Source organism: Acinonyx jubatus, chromosome A3 (genome assembly GCF_027475565.1).
Source record: "Acinonyx jubatus isolate Ajub_Pintada_27869175 chromosome A3, VMU_Ajub_asm_v1.0, whole genome shotgun sequence".
Taxonomy (NCBI): Eukaryota; Metazoa; Chordata; class Mammalia; order Carnivora; family Felidae; genus Acinonyx; species Acinonyx jubatus.
Window position 1 is genome coordinate 98,225,853 of NC_069388.1, and position 17,383 is coordinate 98,243,235.

The 17,383-nt window shown below is 41.9% G+C and overlaps 1 protein-coding gene and 1 long non-coding RNA gene across 2 annotated transcripts in view; one reads left to right on the top strand and one right to left on the bottom strand.

Moving 5' to 3' along the window:
* The window catches only part of LOC113603135 (uncharacterized), a 42,361-nt gene extending 33,888 nt beyond the window's left edge, over positions 1-8,473 (bottom strand). The window contains exon 1 of the long non-coding RNA XR_003424675.2: positions 2,193-8,473. This is a non-coding gene — a long non-coding RNA (uncharacterized LOC113603135). The remainder of the gene's footprint in view (positions 1-2,192) is intronic.
* Positions 8,474-10,655: 2,182 nt separating this feature from the next.
* MAT2A (methionine adenosyltransferase 2A) lies at positions 10,656-17,286 on the top strand. Its single transcript, XM_027072061.2, has 9 exons — positions 10,656-10,877; positions 12,821-12,898; positions 12,996-13,118; positions 13,529-13,641; positions 13,729-13,872; positions 14,041-14,259; positions 14,484-14,666; positions 14,818-14,951; positions 15,642-17,286. The coding sequence occupies exons 1-9, from the start codon at positions 10,787-10,789 to the stop codon at positions 15,742-15,744; spliced, it is 1,188 nt and encodes a 395-aa protein (XP_026927862.1). The 5' UTR covers positions 10,656-10,786; the 3' UTR covers positions 15,745-17,286.
* The last annotated feature ends 97 nt before the right edge of the window (positions 17,287-17,383 follow it).

Consider the following 17,383-nt stretch of genomic DNA (forward strand, 5'->3'; position numbering starts at 1 on the left):
GTTTCAAAGGGACACATGCACCCCCATATTTATAGCAGCACTATCAACAATAGCCAAAGTAAAGAAAGAGCCCAAATGTCCATCGATGGATGAATGGATAAAGAAGATGTGATATACATATACAATGGAGTATTACTCGGCAATCAAAAAGAATGAAATCTTGCCATTTGCAACTACAGGGATGGAACTGGAGGGTATTATGCTAAGTGAAATTAGTCAAAGAAAGACAAAAATCATATGATTTCACTCATATGAGGACTTTAAGAGACAAAACTGATGAACATAAGGGAAGGGAAACAAAAATAATATAAAAACAGGGAGGGGGACAAAACAGAAGAGACTCATAAATATGGAGAACAAACTGAGGGTTACTGGATGGGTTGTGGGGGGGGGATGGGTTAAATGGGTAAGAGGCACTAAGGCATCTACTCCTGAAATCATTGTTGCACTATATGCTAACTAATTTGGATGTAAATTTTAAAAAATAAAAAATAAAATAAAAAAAGACAAAAAGAAAAAAGAAATGAATAAACAGATTAAAGGTGTAATTAAAAAGAAAAAAAGGTTGTAACTTTCAACATATTTTAATTAAAAAAATTTTTTTTAATGTTTATTTATTCTTGAGACAGAGACAGAGTGTGAACAGGGGAGGGGCAGAGAGAGAGGGAGACATAGAATCTGAAACAGGCTCCAGGCTCTGAGCTGTCAGCACAGAGCCCAACGCAGGGCTCGAACCCACAAACTGTAAGATCATGACCTGAGCCAAAGTTGGACGCTCAACCAACTGAGCCACCCAGGTGCCCCCAACATATTTTAAATATTGGCATTTAAAATATAATAAACCATCACTCTTAAATATGTCCAATGGAATCTAAATACCATAGAGTTAATACTCATTTTAGAAAACACATGAACAAAAAGTAATAATAAATAAAAATTAAAATATATTAACAAATTCCTCTCTAAGAGTGCAAAAATTCATATTGTTCCTTTTTCTCTGTGAACTCCAATCTATTCCCTAACAGAATCTTATACTACTGAAATATATTTTATATTTTATTTTGAAAGTTTTTTATTCATCACTCTATCATGTACTCTGTTCTAAAATGTGTATATAAATTGAAATATATTAGAAAATGTTTATTATAAGTCTCTGAGAATCAGCCAAATTTCCTTTGGCTTGACTTACCAAGATAATAATAAGTACATGATTCATCTAAATCATAAATGCATTATAATCTTTCATAATTATCACTCAAAAAAGGAAAAATATATAATCATGTGTGTGTGTGTGTGTGTGTGTGTGTGTGTGTAACGAAGTGGGTGGGTTTTTTCTTCCTTATTAGTTTATTTTTTAAGTTATTTATTTTTGAGAGAGAGAGCGTATGAGCACACCCACCCACAATTGTTGGGGGGGGGGACGAGAGGGAAGGGGAGAGAGAGAGAATCCCAAGCAGGCTCCACACTGACTGTCAGCACAGAGCCTGATGCAGGGCTCAAACTCATGAACCATGATTTTGTGACTTGAGCTGAAGTTGGATGCTTAACCGACTGAGCCACCCAGGCACCCCTTCCCTTAATTAAAGTCCATGGAAGACTATTACATATTGCAAGAAAGAGACAAGATTCATTATTGATTCTAATCTGTTTTTCATTTTACAGGTATAAACACTAAGGAAACTTGTTCATATAAATAGATATGAAAAGTTTTGTTAGAGCAATTTTACTAAGTGTTCTTAATTCCTTCTAAATGCCAAAAAAAAAAAAACCACAAAACACCCCACCACACAACAAAACCATATAGTGATTTATCATCCAAAAGTATGTGTAATGATCAATTTGCTAATAATGTCATTAAGTCATCCAGTTATGTAGAAAACAAAGGATTAAAGAAGATTTAACTTGAAAAAGATTTGTTAGTTATTGGAATCATTCATTTTCTCAATACCTATACCAATATTTCAGTGTGTTCCCTTGTTTAGCACCCCAATGTGGGATTCAGCTGGGTGAGAGGTCTTCCTTTTCTAAATACACTTAAGACAAGGGCCACTGTGAAAGGGACTTGGGAGAATGGGAACCCACTCTTTCATCTCAGGTCTATTATCAGGCAGATTCATTTTAGAAAATAGCTGATATGGAAGTTGGGGGATCTGGAAATTGATTCATTTAAAACTACCAATATCTACACAGACCTTGGAAGTTTCATGTATCCTATTCCAGTTTGCAGAGTGCTGGTCTAGATACTTGCTTCTCACTGTGGTGCATAGTCCGGATCAGCACCTCCTGGGAGCTTGTTAGAAATGCAGAATCCTGTTAAAATATGTGATTTAAAACGATCCTCAGGTGATTTGTGTGCACATTAAAGTTTGAGAATCCACTGCTTCCCACAAAGGTGTCCACGGTCCTGAAGAATAACATTCTCTTCATATATATAATAGGGATCTTGCAGGCCTCTTGAACATGTAAGGTTATCACCATTGATTCAATCAACAATTGGCTAGCCCAGTAGTTTTCAACCCCGGTTGCCCATTAGAATCACCTTTTGCTTTGAAAACCTACCTGTGCCTTGTCCCAAGCACAGAGATTCTGACTTAATAAATCTACAGGTTTAGGCATCACTTGATTTAAAGTGCTCCAGCGGATTCTAAAGTGCAGACAGGGCTGAAACCACAACACTATTCCTTTGAATTATCTATTCGAGAAAGGTTACCCATTACTCTGAATCCCAGCTGATGCATTTGCCAAAGGACTCCAGAAACACATCCTACTAGATCTAATCTACATACAAGCTAATCCATGACAGTTGGGTTGATGTCTGCAACCCAGCTGGAAGCCTGGAAGGAAGGCACCAATGTAGGAAACTTCACAAAGGAAAGCATGATCCCAGCAGGACACACTGGGTGATCACTCTGGCAGATCATCCCATGAACCCTCTGAGATGGTTTATAAAGGGTAACATCACTCAGACCACGTTTGGGGGCAAAGACCAGAACCCTGCTTCCCAGTGTCTGAGAATATCTCAACCTCATAGATCCTCACCATGGCCTGGTTTGTATGCTCTTCCTCTGCTAGGCCTTTAATCACAGAATACAGTTAAGCCAAATTCTCTTTACATTTCTCCTTTGTGGATTGCCTTTTTCAGTTAAATGGGATTGTAAGAACATCAACTATTCAAGCTTCCTAGGGGAGCCTGAGGACTGAAAAGTTATCAAAGTATGGCAAAAACCCCAGCAAGTGTATAAGGTCTCTGTGAATTGTGAAGGCAACGTCATTGAGGACAGGGCCAAGTTCTTCCAGTTGCCCCACAACACCAGCAATCTCTGCCCTAGGGGCAGCTGTGTCCTCCCACAGAGTAGAGTTGGGGGACAAAAGATACAAGAATTCCTTCCTACTTCTACTCCTTAGTTGCCCAGGGAATGGGGCAGGATCTTCCTTTGGCTGCCTGTGGAGGCAGTTTATAGTGGAAGGACCCTGAGGCCAAATCAGGTATCAGTTAGTGGGAAGTCAAGCCACAATCACTAAGCAAAAAAAAAAATTTTTTTTTAAGTGGGGGAAAATGAGAGGAAAAGGGAGGTCAGGAAGGCCCAGGCACCAAGCAAACAAAGCTGGAAGCAAAAGCAAGTAGGTGTACTAGTCGGACAGAGTTGGCATTCATCCGGGGGCAGATTTTGCCCTGAATTCAGGGCAAGTCTAAACTAGGACCAGTCTCAAAAGATGAGTATGTGCCTTCCTGAAGTGTTGGGGTGAGGTCTAAAGAGGTAAGTCCCCAAATGATAGCTTGTTTGTGGAAATGGCATTGGCTTTCAGATAAAAGTTGAGGATGGCTGGTGGTACATCTACATAATAGCAAAAACAATTTCAATCTGTCCCAATAAAGATACTGATGATTCAAGTGGACATGACTGTAGACAATAGCCAAGTGGCAGGACTAAGCAGCAATAGAAATGGTGAGAATAAATTCTTACAGGAGTCTCTTGATTATAGCCTTTGACAGCAGATACCCACATGAATGGCATCATTAAGAAATTCTGGAAAGCATCATCAGAATCACGAAAGCTTTACCAGAGGCCAAACTCATAGAAGAGCTAAAGACTGAGCATCCAATTATTTAGATTCCTCCTCTGCCCTTCCCTCACATGGAGTGTGCCTCCTTGTTCCCAAACTTACCATACAAATGAATTAATTTACTGATCAGTGCGGTTAAGCATCTTTTCACGTTTATTGACAATTTGCATTTCCTCGTTGGTGAATTACATTCTTTTTCCTAGTTTTCATTGGGCTGTTTGTTATTTTCTTATCAATTGGTACTAACCCTTTGTCATATGTGTTGCAAATGTTTTCTCCTATTGTTTGTCTTTGGATTTTACTTATAATTTTTTTAATGTTTATTTATTTTTGAGAGAGAGAGAGAGACAGAGTGTGAGTGGGGGAGGAGCAGAGAGAGGGAGACACAGAATCTGAAGCAGGCTCCAGGCTCTGAGCTGTCAGCACAGAGCCCGACGCAGGGCTCGAACTCACAAACCGTGAGATCATGACCTGTGCCGAAGTTGGACACTCAACCGACTAAGGCACCCAGGCACCCCGGATTTTACTTATATAGTAATTTTTCATTTTAATGTAGTTAAGTTTATCAGTGTTTTCCTTTGTGGCTTCTGGATATTCTCTTTAAAAAAATTCTCCCAAGGGTAAAAAATATTCTCTTAACCTTTTTCATTTGTCATACTGACAAAATTTTTTTAAAAATATAATTTATTGTCAAGTTAGCTAACCTGCAGTGTGTACAGTGTGCTCTTGGCTTCAGAAGCATGATTCATTTCTTACATACAACACGCAGTGCTCATCTCAACAAGTGCTCTCCTCAATGCCCATCACCCATTTTCCCCCTCTCCCTTGCCCCTCCCCCCAATCAACCTTTAGTTTGTTCTCTGTATCTAAGAGTCTCTTACGGTTTGCCTTCCTCTCTGTTTGAAACTATTGTTTTCCCCTTCCCTTCCCCCATGGTCTTCTGTTAAGTTTCTCAAATTCCACATATGAGTGGAAAACATATGATATCTGTCTTTCTCTGCCTGTCGTATTTCACTTATCATAACACCCTCCAGTTCCATCCACGTTGTTGCAAATGGCAAGATTTCATTCTTTCTCATTGCTGAGTAGTATTCCATTGTGTATATAATCCACATCTTTATCCATTCATCAGTTAACGGACATTGGGGCTCCTTCCATAATTTGGCTATTGTTGAAAGTGCTGCTATAAACATAGGGGTACATGTGCCCCGATGAATCAGCTCTCCTGTATCCTTTGGATAAATTCCTAGTAGTGCTATTGCTGGGTCCCAGGGTAGTTTTATTTTCAATTTTTTGAGGAACCTCTACACTGTTTTCCAGAGTGGCTGCACCAGTTTGCATTCCTACCAACAGCGCAAGAGGGTTTCGTTTCTCTACATCCTCGCCAACATCTGTTGTTTCCTGAGTTGTTAATTCTAACCACTCTGACAGGTGTAAAGTGGTATCTCAATATGGTTTTGATTTGTATTTCCTTGATGATGAGCGATGTTGAGCATCTTTTCATGTGTCTGTTGGCCATCTGGATGTCTTCTTTGGAAAAGTATCTATTCATGTCTTCTGCCCATTTCTTTATCGGATTGTTTGTTTTTCGGGTGTTGAGTTTGGTAAGTTTTTTTATAGATTTTTTATGCTAACTCTTTATCTGATACATCATTTGCAGATGTCTTCTCCCATTCCATCGGTTGCCTTTTAGTTTTGTTGATTGTTTCCTTTGCAGAGCAGAAGTTTTTTATCTTGATGAGGTCCCATACTGACAAAATTTTTTTTAAATGGTAACACTCAGCTCTGGCAAGAGAGTTGGGAAATGATATTGTCATACCCTCCTGGTAGGAATGTGAGTTGTGACAGCCACTTGGAAAGTAATCTGGCTGTAATTAATGATATGTAAAAATGCACATTTCCTTTGTCTCAGCAATTCCACTTTGGGACATCTTTTCCACAAAAATAAAAACATTGGTTCACAAAAGTATATGTACAAATATATTAGGTTCATCGGCATTGTGCAAAGGGCAAAAATGAGAAACAATTTGAATATCAACCAGTAAAGGTAACAGCTGAATGAACTGAATGGCAGTCATACTATCTATATTTCACTGTTATTAGAAAAATGAATTTGCAGAACAATGTGAATGTACTTAATGCCACAAAACTGTACATTTAAAAATGGTTAAAATTATAAATATGCTTATTTTACTACAATAAAAAAAAGAAAAAATAGAATGATTTATCTCCACAGTTTCTGGAAAAGTGGCCATGAAAAATTTTAAGAGAAAAATCCACGTTTCACATTACTTTCACATAAGTGACAGGATGGTTCTTCAGAATTTGGCTAATCTTCTGAGCGTTAAGCAGCTGGAGGCTGTTCCAAGAGGGTCTCATTCAGTTCCCCAGTGTGTGCATGTGTGCCTGTTAATAGAAAAAGGTATGAAAGGATACAAACTAAATTTTACCATTAATTATCTCAGGGAGTGTGAAGTATTTATTGTTTGACTTGTAACAAAGAGCGTGAATTTAGAGCTTGGACCTAGGCTCTCAAGTCCCAGCTTCACTAATGACTTGATACGTGACCTGGGTTACTTAAGTGCTAGCACCTTCATTTGTAGAACAGGAAGAGAAACAGTAACTTCTTCCTTAGTACTGTCATGAGGCACAGATATTAGAACAGTGACCACCACAATTAGATATAAATTATACATAATGTCATCATTATATAATTGTCTTTTTTAGTGTCTTCATTATACCCTATGCATTCTTCATCCCTCAAGACTTTAATTGGGATTGTCAAAGATGTGATTAAGAACTAGGAGAGAAAACGAGAAACAAAAGCAAATTCCAAGAAGCCTAAAAATGAGGGGATTCACGCTGTATTTGTTTCAGATCCCTCTACAGCTAGCTTGTGTCTGAGGCCATCTGAGATGTCTGAGCTTTGGCCCTATAGGACTGGAACAGTTACAGAGACATCTGGTCTAGATTTCTTTCTTCTTGGCCTGTCATCACATAGAAGGTACTCTTAAGATTCATAGCCTCACAGCTTTCTTCTCAATATCTCCACACCTCCTCTATTGCTCTTTGATATACCTAGTGTCATTTTCCTCTTTTCTCCTGCCCAAACACTCCTTGCACTGCAAATGCTTTCTCTTAGTTATTGGAACTCTCTTCTTCACTGGGAAACTGATAAGACCTGGAGTTGTTATAGTTGCTATGTGAGTCACAAACATTAGTTTATTCAATCCCAACCTTGCCTCTTTCAAAGACTACTGCCACATTAATATTCTTTGAGAAATCTGGAGCCTTTAGCCAGTGATTAGGTTTTTTCTTGTGCTTTACAACATTTCACATTCAACAAATCTCATTAATATTAAATATGAAATAAACCAGTAACTTCTCGGGTTTATTTTACCCTTAAGGGCGCTAATGTATGGAATCAGAAATCCCTTCTCAGAGCAGGATGGCAAAGAACTTCCCCGTTAGTAAAGAGCCCTCAATTTTATTGTAATGCTTGCAACTAAGATAAAACTGTAGCTCTTTTCATTGATTTTACATGAGCCCCAGGATTTCCTATTTCCCTATTTCCTTCTGCCATCCCTTATATTTATTTATTCTTTTTTAATGTCTCCTTTCCTCTCTCCAGCTCTTCTCATTCCCTCTCCTCAAACATTCCTAAGCACCTTCTGTGGGTCAGATAGTAACAAAGCTTGAGCAAAACAGACCACCTTCCCAGTGTCACAGAGCTTACAAATTACAGCAAGAAGTGCTGTAATTTCAAGTAGCACTTAGTAGGAAACACAGGACCCTGTGAGAAATTAGTGTAGGTGAAGGCTTCATCCAGGAAGTAGTAGCTGAGCTGGGGAGGAAGGATGAGGAGGAGTTAGCCAGGCATCTCCTCCCATTTAGAGCTCGGGGTGGGCGGGGACCAGGAATGTCATAGTACCAGTCCCTGGGTCTGCCTGCCAGAAGGGCTCATAAATATTTGTGGGAGTAAGGGACAATGTGAAAAATATAAAATCAATGAAAATGTCTCTGCCTTGATTCAAAACTAATCAATTAATGAATGTAACTGTTACTAATTAAAAGAAATCCAAAGTAAAAAGCAGAAAGGAGGAGAAAGTGGCATAAGATGAGCAGCCAAATCACATTCAGGATATATAGGGATTGTAGTTTCTAACCTAAGAGCAATTAGAAGCCACTTAAGGGTTATTTTTTACAGATGATGTTTATTTATATTTTTATTTTTCAGAGAGAGAGACACGTACAGCGTGAGCAGGGGAGGGGCAGAGAGTGAGGGAGACACAGAATCCGAAGCAGGCTCCAGGCTGTCAGCACAGAGTCCGACGCGGGGCTCGAACTCACGAACCATGAGATCATGGCCTAAGCTGAAGTCAGCCGCTCGACTGAGCCACCCAGGTGGCTGATTTACAGCTGATGTTTAAAAAAAGTACCTATTATGTTCTAGATACTGAGCTGAAGACTTAACTTGAATGATTTTATTTAATCCTTGAAGCAATCCTATGATAGTACTATTAGTAAGCCAATTTTACAGACTGAGGACACTGAAATATAGCGGTTGTTTGCACTGCAATGTTACTAAGTGGCAGAGGCTTGACTCCAAAATTCCTCATTCTTAACCACTATATTACACATGCTATGAGCTACAAAGAAAAGTAGGTAAGCAAGTATGAACAGCTGATTCTAATCTCCTTGGCAGGAACAACCCCACTGTGGAGTTGGTAGCATAGGGGTATCAGGGTTTAATGAGCTAATCATTAAATTTAACTAATCCCCTTGTTCTGCCTCCATATTAATCAAATAACCTTCTAATTATATTCTGGCTTCCCATATAGATTTTTCTGCTGGGAGATAATACACTGACCAGCCTACACATGCAATTTGTTCCAGTGGGCAATTTTATTACTCATTGTGAGTTAATAAATTGGCATTCTGCTTAAAAATAAAAAAAGATGAAATACACTAAAACAAATTATGAAAGTCTTATACAGTTGCTTTTCAGTAGTTTAAAAATTAAAATAAAAATAACATGTTGTCTCTTTTGTGATTCAAACTTGCTGCCTGCTTTGAGTCACCATGGATGTGGTCAGGAAGTCTAGAGATGATGAGCCCTTTCTTAACCTTCTTTGTCAAAGCCTCTAGCATAGCCCAAGTGCTTCCATTGTTTCCCAGTGGCAAACTCCCACCTTTCCTCCCGCACTGACAGGATTGTTCCTCAGAATTTAGCTAATTCTCTGAGAGTTAAGCAGCCGGAGGCTGCTCCAAGGGGTCTCATTCATCTCCCCAGGGTAACGTGCATCTAATCCTAGGAGCGGGCAGTTCCCGAGTAACATCATTAGACCCCATGTTAATGCACTCGGGGCCACTGGGACAGCAGCCCTTGTCAGACCTCCACTGAGTCACAGCCCCTGAACCAGAGGAAGTTGACACTTGCCCTCCTTTCCACTTGTGGGCTCATTCCAAACGGGGACTCCGTGAAATCCGTTTCTGACTCCCTACTCCTTGTTGGCTCAAGTTTTGTTTTGTTCTTTTTTCTTCTCTCCCTAGAATTCCCTTCATGGGCAAAGCTGGAACAAACACAGGTGGATATTTTAAAGTGAAAGCTTCATGAAACGGACCTTATCAAGGTCCATTTCACCTTATCAAGAGATCTGGTTAATCACATACAAGGGCTAAAAAGGGCTTCTCCCCCAAGAAAAATATCAAAAGGACACTCTAAACATCGATTATTTTTCCCTCAAAGACATAGGAAAGTCCGCAAGTGCAAGGTCAGCCTTGTGAGAGGCCTCCTTTCTTGGACAGAGAGAAGGCCAGAGCTGAAGGGGCAGGAGCGCGGCCTCCACTGCAAGAGCAACAAAGGGTAAGGGCCTCTTTCAGAAACTTTAGCGCTGGGGTGCAAGTAGGACGGCAATCGTTTGAATCGACGACAGAACTCTCGTTATTCTCCTTTTCGGCCATTTTCAACACTGAGGCATTAACCAATAAATTACTAGCAAGCCTCAGAATGCCAAGTCGGCAGCAGCGCGCGGGGCGCGGATGAATAAGGCCGTAAGAAGAATCGTGCGCTGGTCAGCCAAAATGGCCACTTTCACATGGCTGAGGGCCACTGGCTCCCTGTCACCAGGGCATCTTAAGGCGGGGCGGCCGGAAAGACCCTCAGGCATAGCTTGAGGACAAAACCTCCGCCGATTCTCGCAGTCACCGCTGGGGGACGCGACCTCGCGGCCAGATAGCCCGGTCAACGGTCGGAAGGGAGGTGCCATGTCACAGCAAGGGGAACAGGCCCATAAAGTCCACGTCGCATTTCCTCCCACTCCGAACACGGAAGGGCACGAGGACGCGTTATACTCGCATGTCCACTTTATCCCTTGTTATAAGTGCTTAAGATAACTAAATATTCGCAGGAGGGGCGAATCCGCTTCCGCCCCCTGCCTCGCAGAGTGGTTCAGCCCGAGCTCCCGCGTCCGCGCACCGCCCCTTCTGCCTGCCTCCGCGCGAGTGGCGCAGTGGCGCGCGGCGCCGAGGGGCGGGGCCCGGGCCGGGCGCGCGCTGGCGCTGTGTATAAATACTGGGCCGCACCGCCCGCCGCCTCGTTCGCTCCGCGCCGCCCGCCCGAGCAGATTAGAGCGCTGTCTTCTTGTGCACTTCGCAGCCGTTGCCTCGCCGCTCCCTTTTTCCTCAACGCCGCTTAATACTCACCGCTACGAACCCCAACATGAACGGGCAGCTCAACGGTTTTCACGAGGCGTTCATCGAGGAGGGCACGTTCCTCTTCACCTCAGAGTCTGTGGGGGAAGGCCACCCAGGTGAGGTGACGGGCCCTGGAGGGAAGTGAGAGGCGGGGCGTGGGCAGGGCCGGGCCCGGCCGGCCGAGTGCGGCCGGCGACGGTGCCCGTGCTAGTTGCCTTCACCCGCCGGGCGGTGGGAAGAGCGGCGGCCGCGCGCCTTCCTCGTGGCGCCGCCGGTGCCGAGCGCGTGGCCGCCGCTCCCCTCCCCCTTCCTCCCCTGCCCTCTCCTCCCCTCCCTTCCCATCCGGCCGCGCGCCTCGGCATGCGGAAGATTCTAGAAAACGAGAAGGGCGGGGGCCGGGACAGCTGTGCTCTACCCAGGGAGGGCACTATTTCCTCATCTCCGCCCTGCCGTCTGAAAGCCCTCAAGTGGGCGACCGGCCCCGAGAGCTCGCGGCCGGCCCTCGGGAGCGCGCGCCCCGCATTGCAGCCGCAACCACGTGTTTGCCGCATGTGGCATCCGGGCGAGGGGGAGCCGTCGGGCTACCGGAGCGCTCGGGTGTGCGGAGTGGGGGGCCCGTGCCTCGGGACGTCTGCCGAGTCCGTTAATTCTTGCCTTGGGCCATTACGGTACCCAGGAGAATACGGATGTGTCCTTCGGCAGTATATGGCCTTGCCGTCAAGGTGACAGCCTCCAACTAAATATAGCGCGGGTTGGGGAAGGCCTGCCTTATTTGGACCATGTTTGAAAAGGATTGGAAGCATGAATTAAGTGTAAGCTGCCATTGGGTTGGATTTCCCTTTAAAGTCTTTGGTGCTTTACCGTTGGGCAGGGTTTTACCGAACATCTCCTTCTCTGGGCTTTGTCCACTAGTCCGCCATTATGGAGATCAATTTACACGTGAACGAGTAAAGCTATTTCAAGGAACTTTGAATCTCAGTCTAGTAAAGACGAGTCTTTTGCTCTACTGGTTCTACCTTTTCTTAGGATGACCACAGTGATCTGGTAATCTAGTCTAATGGCTTTAAAGATGCATTTCTCTAGTAAGTCTCCTGTGCCTATGATGAAATCCCACAAGCAGCCCAGTGATCTAGGAGAGGACAAACCCTAAGATCCTGATGAGTGAAGGTCAGGTGTTCTGGTGTGGGTTACCCACCTTCCCTCAGTTTTGAGAATTTGACAGGTTATTTGGCCCACCTTTTATTAATTTAATACTTTAAGTCAGGCGTTTATACCAGTTTGTAGATTAAGTTTTGAACTTCTGATTTGACTACAATGTACATTTTGCTTTAATTGTTCCGGATGATTGTAGAAAATTCAGGAAAGTGATCTCTCTGGGAGAGGGATTTCTGTTCTCCCTGTTTTTAATAAATGGTGATACAGTGGGGGAGGAAACAAGGATTCAGAATACATGGGACATTTTCCAGTCTATTCAGCTCATATTCCTGGACTACTCCTTTGGCAAATCAAAAATGTTTCCCTGCTTTGCTTTTGGGTTTGAGGATAAACACTTCAATTTGATTAACTTGAGTTATATGGCTGTTCTGCATAACAGTGGAAATTGTTCTGCCTGGGAACTTAATTTTTCAAAATGTCTGAAATACTTAAGAGATGGAATAGAGTCCTCCTAAGGTGTAAAGTGCATATATCACAATGAATTTAAATATGTTAAACGTGCTGGGTATTCTGGCTAATCTGAATTGGTGAGCTTGTGGTGCAGCTATATTAAGACTATGGTATCAAGTTTTCAAGTAACATGCAGTATTATATCCAGCATTTATTCTTCAGTCAAAAGGTTTCTGGTAAAGCAGTGCTCTATTTGGCAGTTAAGATCTCCATACTTTGAATTGCTGAATTGTATGCTTGAAAATGGTTAAGTTCGTAAATTTGTGTTCTGTAGGTTTCACCACGATTTTTGAAAGAAAGCTTTCCCAAAGATCTTTACAGCTGTGTTTATAAGGGCATGACAGTGAGATTGTCTATTGACAATGAGACAAATTGAGACAAATTTTTTCCCCAGATAAGATTTGTGACCAGATCAGCGATGCTGTCCTGGATGCCCACCTTCAGCAGGACCCTGATGCCAAAGTGGCTTGTGGTAGGTTCTAAACATTGCTTACCAACTGATGAAAAGGTAATCTCATGGAAATTACTTTGTAAGGGTGGCATTTGATTGTGCATTTCTCTTTTATTAGAAACTGTTGCTAAAACTGGAATGATCCTTCTTGCTGGGGAAATTACGTCCAGAGCTGCTGTTGATTACCAGAAAGTGGTTCGTGAAACCATTAAACACATTGGATACGATGATTCTTCCAAAGGTGTGTTTTAATGAATTGGCTTTTCTAAGCTCATTTTTCCGGATATTTTCAACACTCTCTAGCTCTTTTACTTTAAAGTTTATTTATTTTGAGAGAGAGAGTCTGAGTGCATGCCAACAGGAGGGGGAGCGAAAATCCCAGACTGGCTCCTTGACCTGTCAGTGCAGAGTCTGACGTGGGGCTTGATCCCACATGAGATCTCAGTTAGCGAAAACAAGTACTAATGCAGGTCTTTCCTAAAAGTGAAGTGATGAAACCATAACTTTCAAAACGTGGGGGGATACCTGTATTTGATTTCTATAGCAGTATTTGAAATTTCAAATAACTTGTAAATAGAAGGCATGGGTATTGCTATGGTTTTTTTTTTTTTTTTCTCCTTCTTCTTAAACAAGACATTGTTTTGTTTGTAGGGTTTGACTACAAGACTTGTAATGTGCTGGTAGCGTTGGAGCAACAGTCACCAGATATTGCTCAAGGTGTTCATCTCGACCGGAATGAGGAAGACATTGGTGCAGGAGACCAGGTAGCTTGGTACACTCTATTTGCATCTCTTCTAATGTGAAATTGTGAAGCTTGGATTGATCACATTGGTGACTTTTTCCTTTTTTAGGGTTTGATGTTTGGTTATGCCACTGATGAAACGGAGGAATGTATGCCTTTAACTATTGTCTTAGCACACAAGCTCAATGCCAAACTGGCTGAACTACGCCGCAATGGCACTTTGCCTTGGTTACGCCCAGATTCTAAAACTCAAGTAAGTGATGATCATAAAGATAGATTACACATACTGCTTTGGCACAGAACATCAGTAATGTTTTTACTAAAGACTAGTATTCATCTTGTTGTATTGTCACTTAGCTTTGCCTTGGTTCTCTATCCTATCTAGTAAACTGATGTTCTGATCATTTGTTTTGCCTTCAAGGTGACTGTGCAGTACATGCAGGATCGAGGTGCTGTGCTTCCCATCAGAGTCCACACAATTGTTATATCTGTTCAGCATGATGAAGAAGTTTGTCTTGATGAGATGAGGGATGCCCTAAAGGAGAAAGTCATCAAAGCTGTTGTACCTGCAAAATACCTTGATGAGGACACAATCTATCATCTACAGCCAAGTGGCAGATTTGTTATTGGTGGGCCTCAGGTAAGGCCTTGCAGTATCAATTCCATTTACTTTTTTGGATTTTCTGTAATGGTTACTTGCAAATTTGGCTGCTACCACCTTTTTTTCTAGATTTGTTAAGTCTGCATGTGAATTTTCTGAGGATGTTTGTTGAGTGATACAGAAATAGGTATTTAGGAAGCTTGATCTAGAACCATTTATTGGAAAGGATTAGGCATAAAGTGACTTGAATTCTTTAATTTCAGGGTGATGCTGGTTTGACTGGCCGGAAGATCATTGTGGACACTTATGGTGGTTGGGGAGCTCATGGAGGAGGTGCCTTTTCAGGAAAGGATTATACCAAGGTGGACCGTTCAGCTGCTTATGCTGCTCGTTGGGTGGCAAAATCCCTTGTTAAAGGAGGTCTGTGCAGAAGGGTTCTTGTGCAGGTATATACTTTCTTACATAATTGGAATGATTAGAAGGCATGCTAGTGGGAGGGCTTTTAGTGTAGTTACTTCTGTTTTTTAAATACCAGCGTATTGTACAAATGGGTGGGTCTCTTAATCACTGACTTTTATGACATTTGAATCCTTTTAGGTCTCTTATGCTATTGGAGTTTCTCATCCATTGTCTATCTCCATTTTCCATTATGGCACCTCTCAGAAGAGTGAGAGAGAGCTATTAGAGATTGTGAAGAAGAATTTTGACCTCCGCCCTGGGGTCATTGTCAGGTAAAGATGGTAAAGCCTATTGTTAGTGAAAAATGAGGGTGTGTGTGTGTGTGTGTGTGTGTGTGTGTGTGTGTATTTTGAGATCTGTTCAAATCGGAGAAGGTGAAGGTGGGTGTGAAGACTCCTCAAGTGGGGAAACCTTTTAATTCCTAGAACGGTTGATGTTACCTAAGTTGCCTTTAGTAAAGGCTTATATTAAGAAAAATCTAAAATTACAGTGTTCCATTGCTTAGATTAACCACCCTAGAAAAAGTCTTTCACGTTTGATATTGGGCTTTGTGCTCATGTTATCTAGGGATGTTTATTTTACTTAAATTAGTACAGATAAGTGGGGATATTTATTCAAGGCCGCTATAAAGAAAATATAAACAGGGTTTGGGCATGGGACCTTGGTAAGTATGCCATGATCTCAGATGAGCTTTTTGACACTTGGAATTTCTCAGAATAATGACAAATTTTCATATTTGTTGAGCCAAGGATGGAAAAACAAGAACTGTAGTTACTAATAAGGACTGTGCGAGGAGTTTGGACACCAGGGAAGTAACAAACACTTCTGCCACAAACTTTTTTCCTAGCAAACCCCAGAGAACTGAACTCATTTGCCAGAACTCTTGAAAATGAGTCTTGCTGATTGTTTTGCTTTATTTTAATTGAATGCTACATATTAAGTTACGGACTTGTATATTCCAGGGATCTGGATCTGAAGAAGCCAATTTATCAGAGGACTGCAGCCTATGGCCACTTTGGTAGGGACAGCTTCCCATGGGAAGTGCCCAAAAAGCTTAAATATTGAAAGTGTTAGCCTTTTTTCCCCAGACTTGTTGGCGTAGGCTACAGAGAAGCCTTCAAGCTCTGAGGGAAAGGGCCCTTCTTCCTAAATTTTCCTGTCCTCTTTCAGCTCCTGATCAGTTGCAGTCACTCTAGTCAATGACATGAATTTTAGCTTGTGTGGGGGACTGTAAGTTGGGCTTGCTATTCTGTCCCTAGGTGTTTTGTTCACCATTATAATGAATTTAGTGAGCATAGGTGATCCATGTAACTGCCTAGAAACAAACCAACAACACTGTAGTAAATAATGCTTTGAAATTGAACCTTTGTGCCCTATCACCCAACCTTCTAAAATCCTAATTGCATTGACTTTCCCACCAAATGCTGAAAATGTCCTGTAATGTGCACGTAAAGTATTTGTAGTTCCATTATAGCCTGTCTGGCAATGCCATAGCCCTGTCAGCATGAATTTGTAATGTCTTGAGCTCTATTCAGAATGTGAAGCCTTCCCTTATCTTCCTTATAACTTGATCCATTTCTAATTATGTAGCTCTTTGTCAGGGAGTGTTCCCTATCCAATCATTCTTGCATGTAACGCAAGTTCCAGTTGGAGCTCTAGCCTGACGTTAAAAAAAAAAAAAAAAAAAAAGGCAGTTACCATTAAACCATCTCCCTGGTGCTTATGCTCTTAATTGCCATCTCTTAAATAGCACCAAATCAAAATCTCTCCACTTTTCAGCTGTCTTTTGGAGGACGTACGTAATAAGGTTTTTATTTAGTAAACCAATCCTATGCATGGTTTCAGCACTAGCCAAACCACCAACTCCTAGCTCTAGAAAAACAGGCACTTGGCACCCTTGTGATGTCATACAGAGAAGTCACAGGGCAGTACCTGAGGGTCTGTAGGTTGCACACTTTGGTACCAGATAACTTTTTTTTTTCTTTATAAGAAAGACTGAGTACTCCACACTGCACAATAATTCCTCCCAGGGTTTTAACTTTGTTTTATTTTCAAAACCAGGTCCAATGAGCTTTCTGAACAGCTGGTGTAGCTACAGAGAAACCAGCTTCCTTCAGAGAGCAGTGCTTTTGGCGGGGAGGAGGAAATCCCTTCATACTTGAACATTTTCTAATTGCTTATTTATTGTATTCTGGGGTATGGCGTAAGTACAGAGAAGCCATCACCTCAGATGGCAGCTTTTAAAAGTTTTTTTTTTTTTTTTTTTTTTTTTTTCTTTCCTCAACACCATGATTCCTTTAACAACATGTTTCCAGCATTCCCAGGTAGGCCAAGGTGTCCTACAGAAAAACCTTGGGTTAGACCTACAGGGGGTCTGGCTGGTGTTAATAGAAGGGAGGGCAGAGCTGGTGCGGCTGGCCATGGAGAAAGCTGACTTGGCTGGTGTGGTACAGAGAAGCCAGCTTGTTTACATGCTTATTCCATGACTGCTTGCCCTAAGCAGAAAGTGCCTTTCAGGATCTATTTTTGGAGGTTTATTACGTATGTCTGGTTCTCAATTCCAACAGTTTAATGAAGATCTAAATAAAATGCTAGGTTCTACCTTAATTGTGTCCATTATTCTTTGGTTTGAATATGACCTGAGAACATACTCCTTATCCATGAATAATTGTAATCCTTCCCATGGTTCAGGGAAATCACCTCA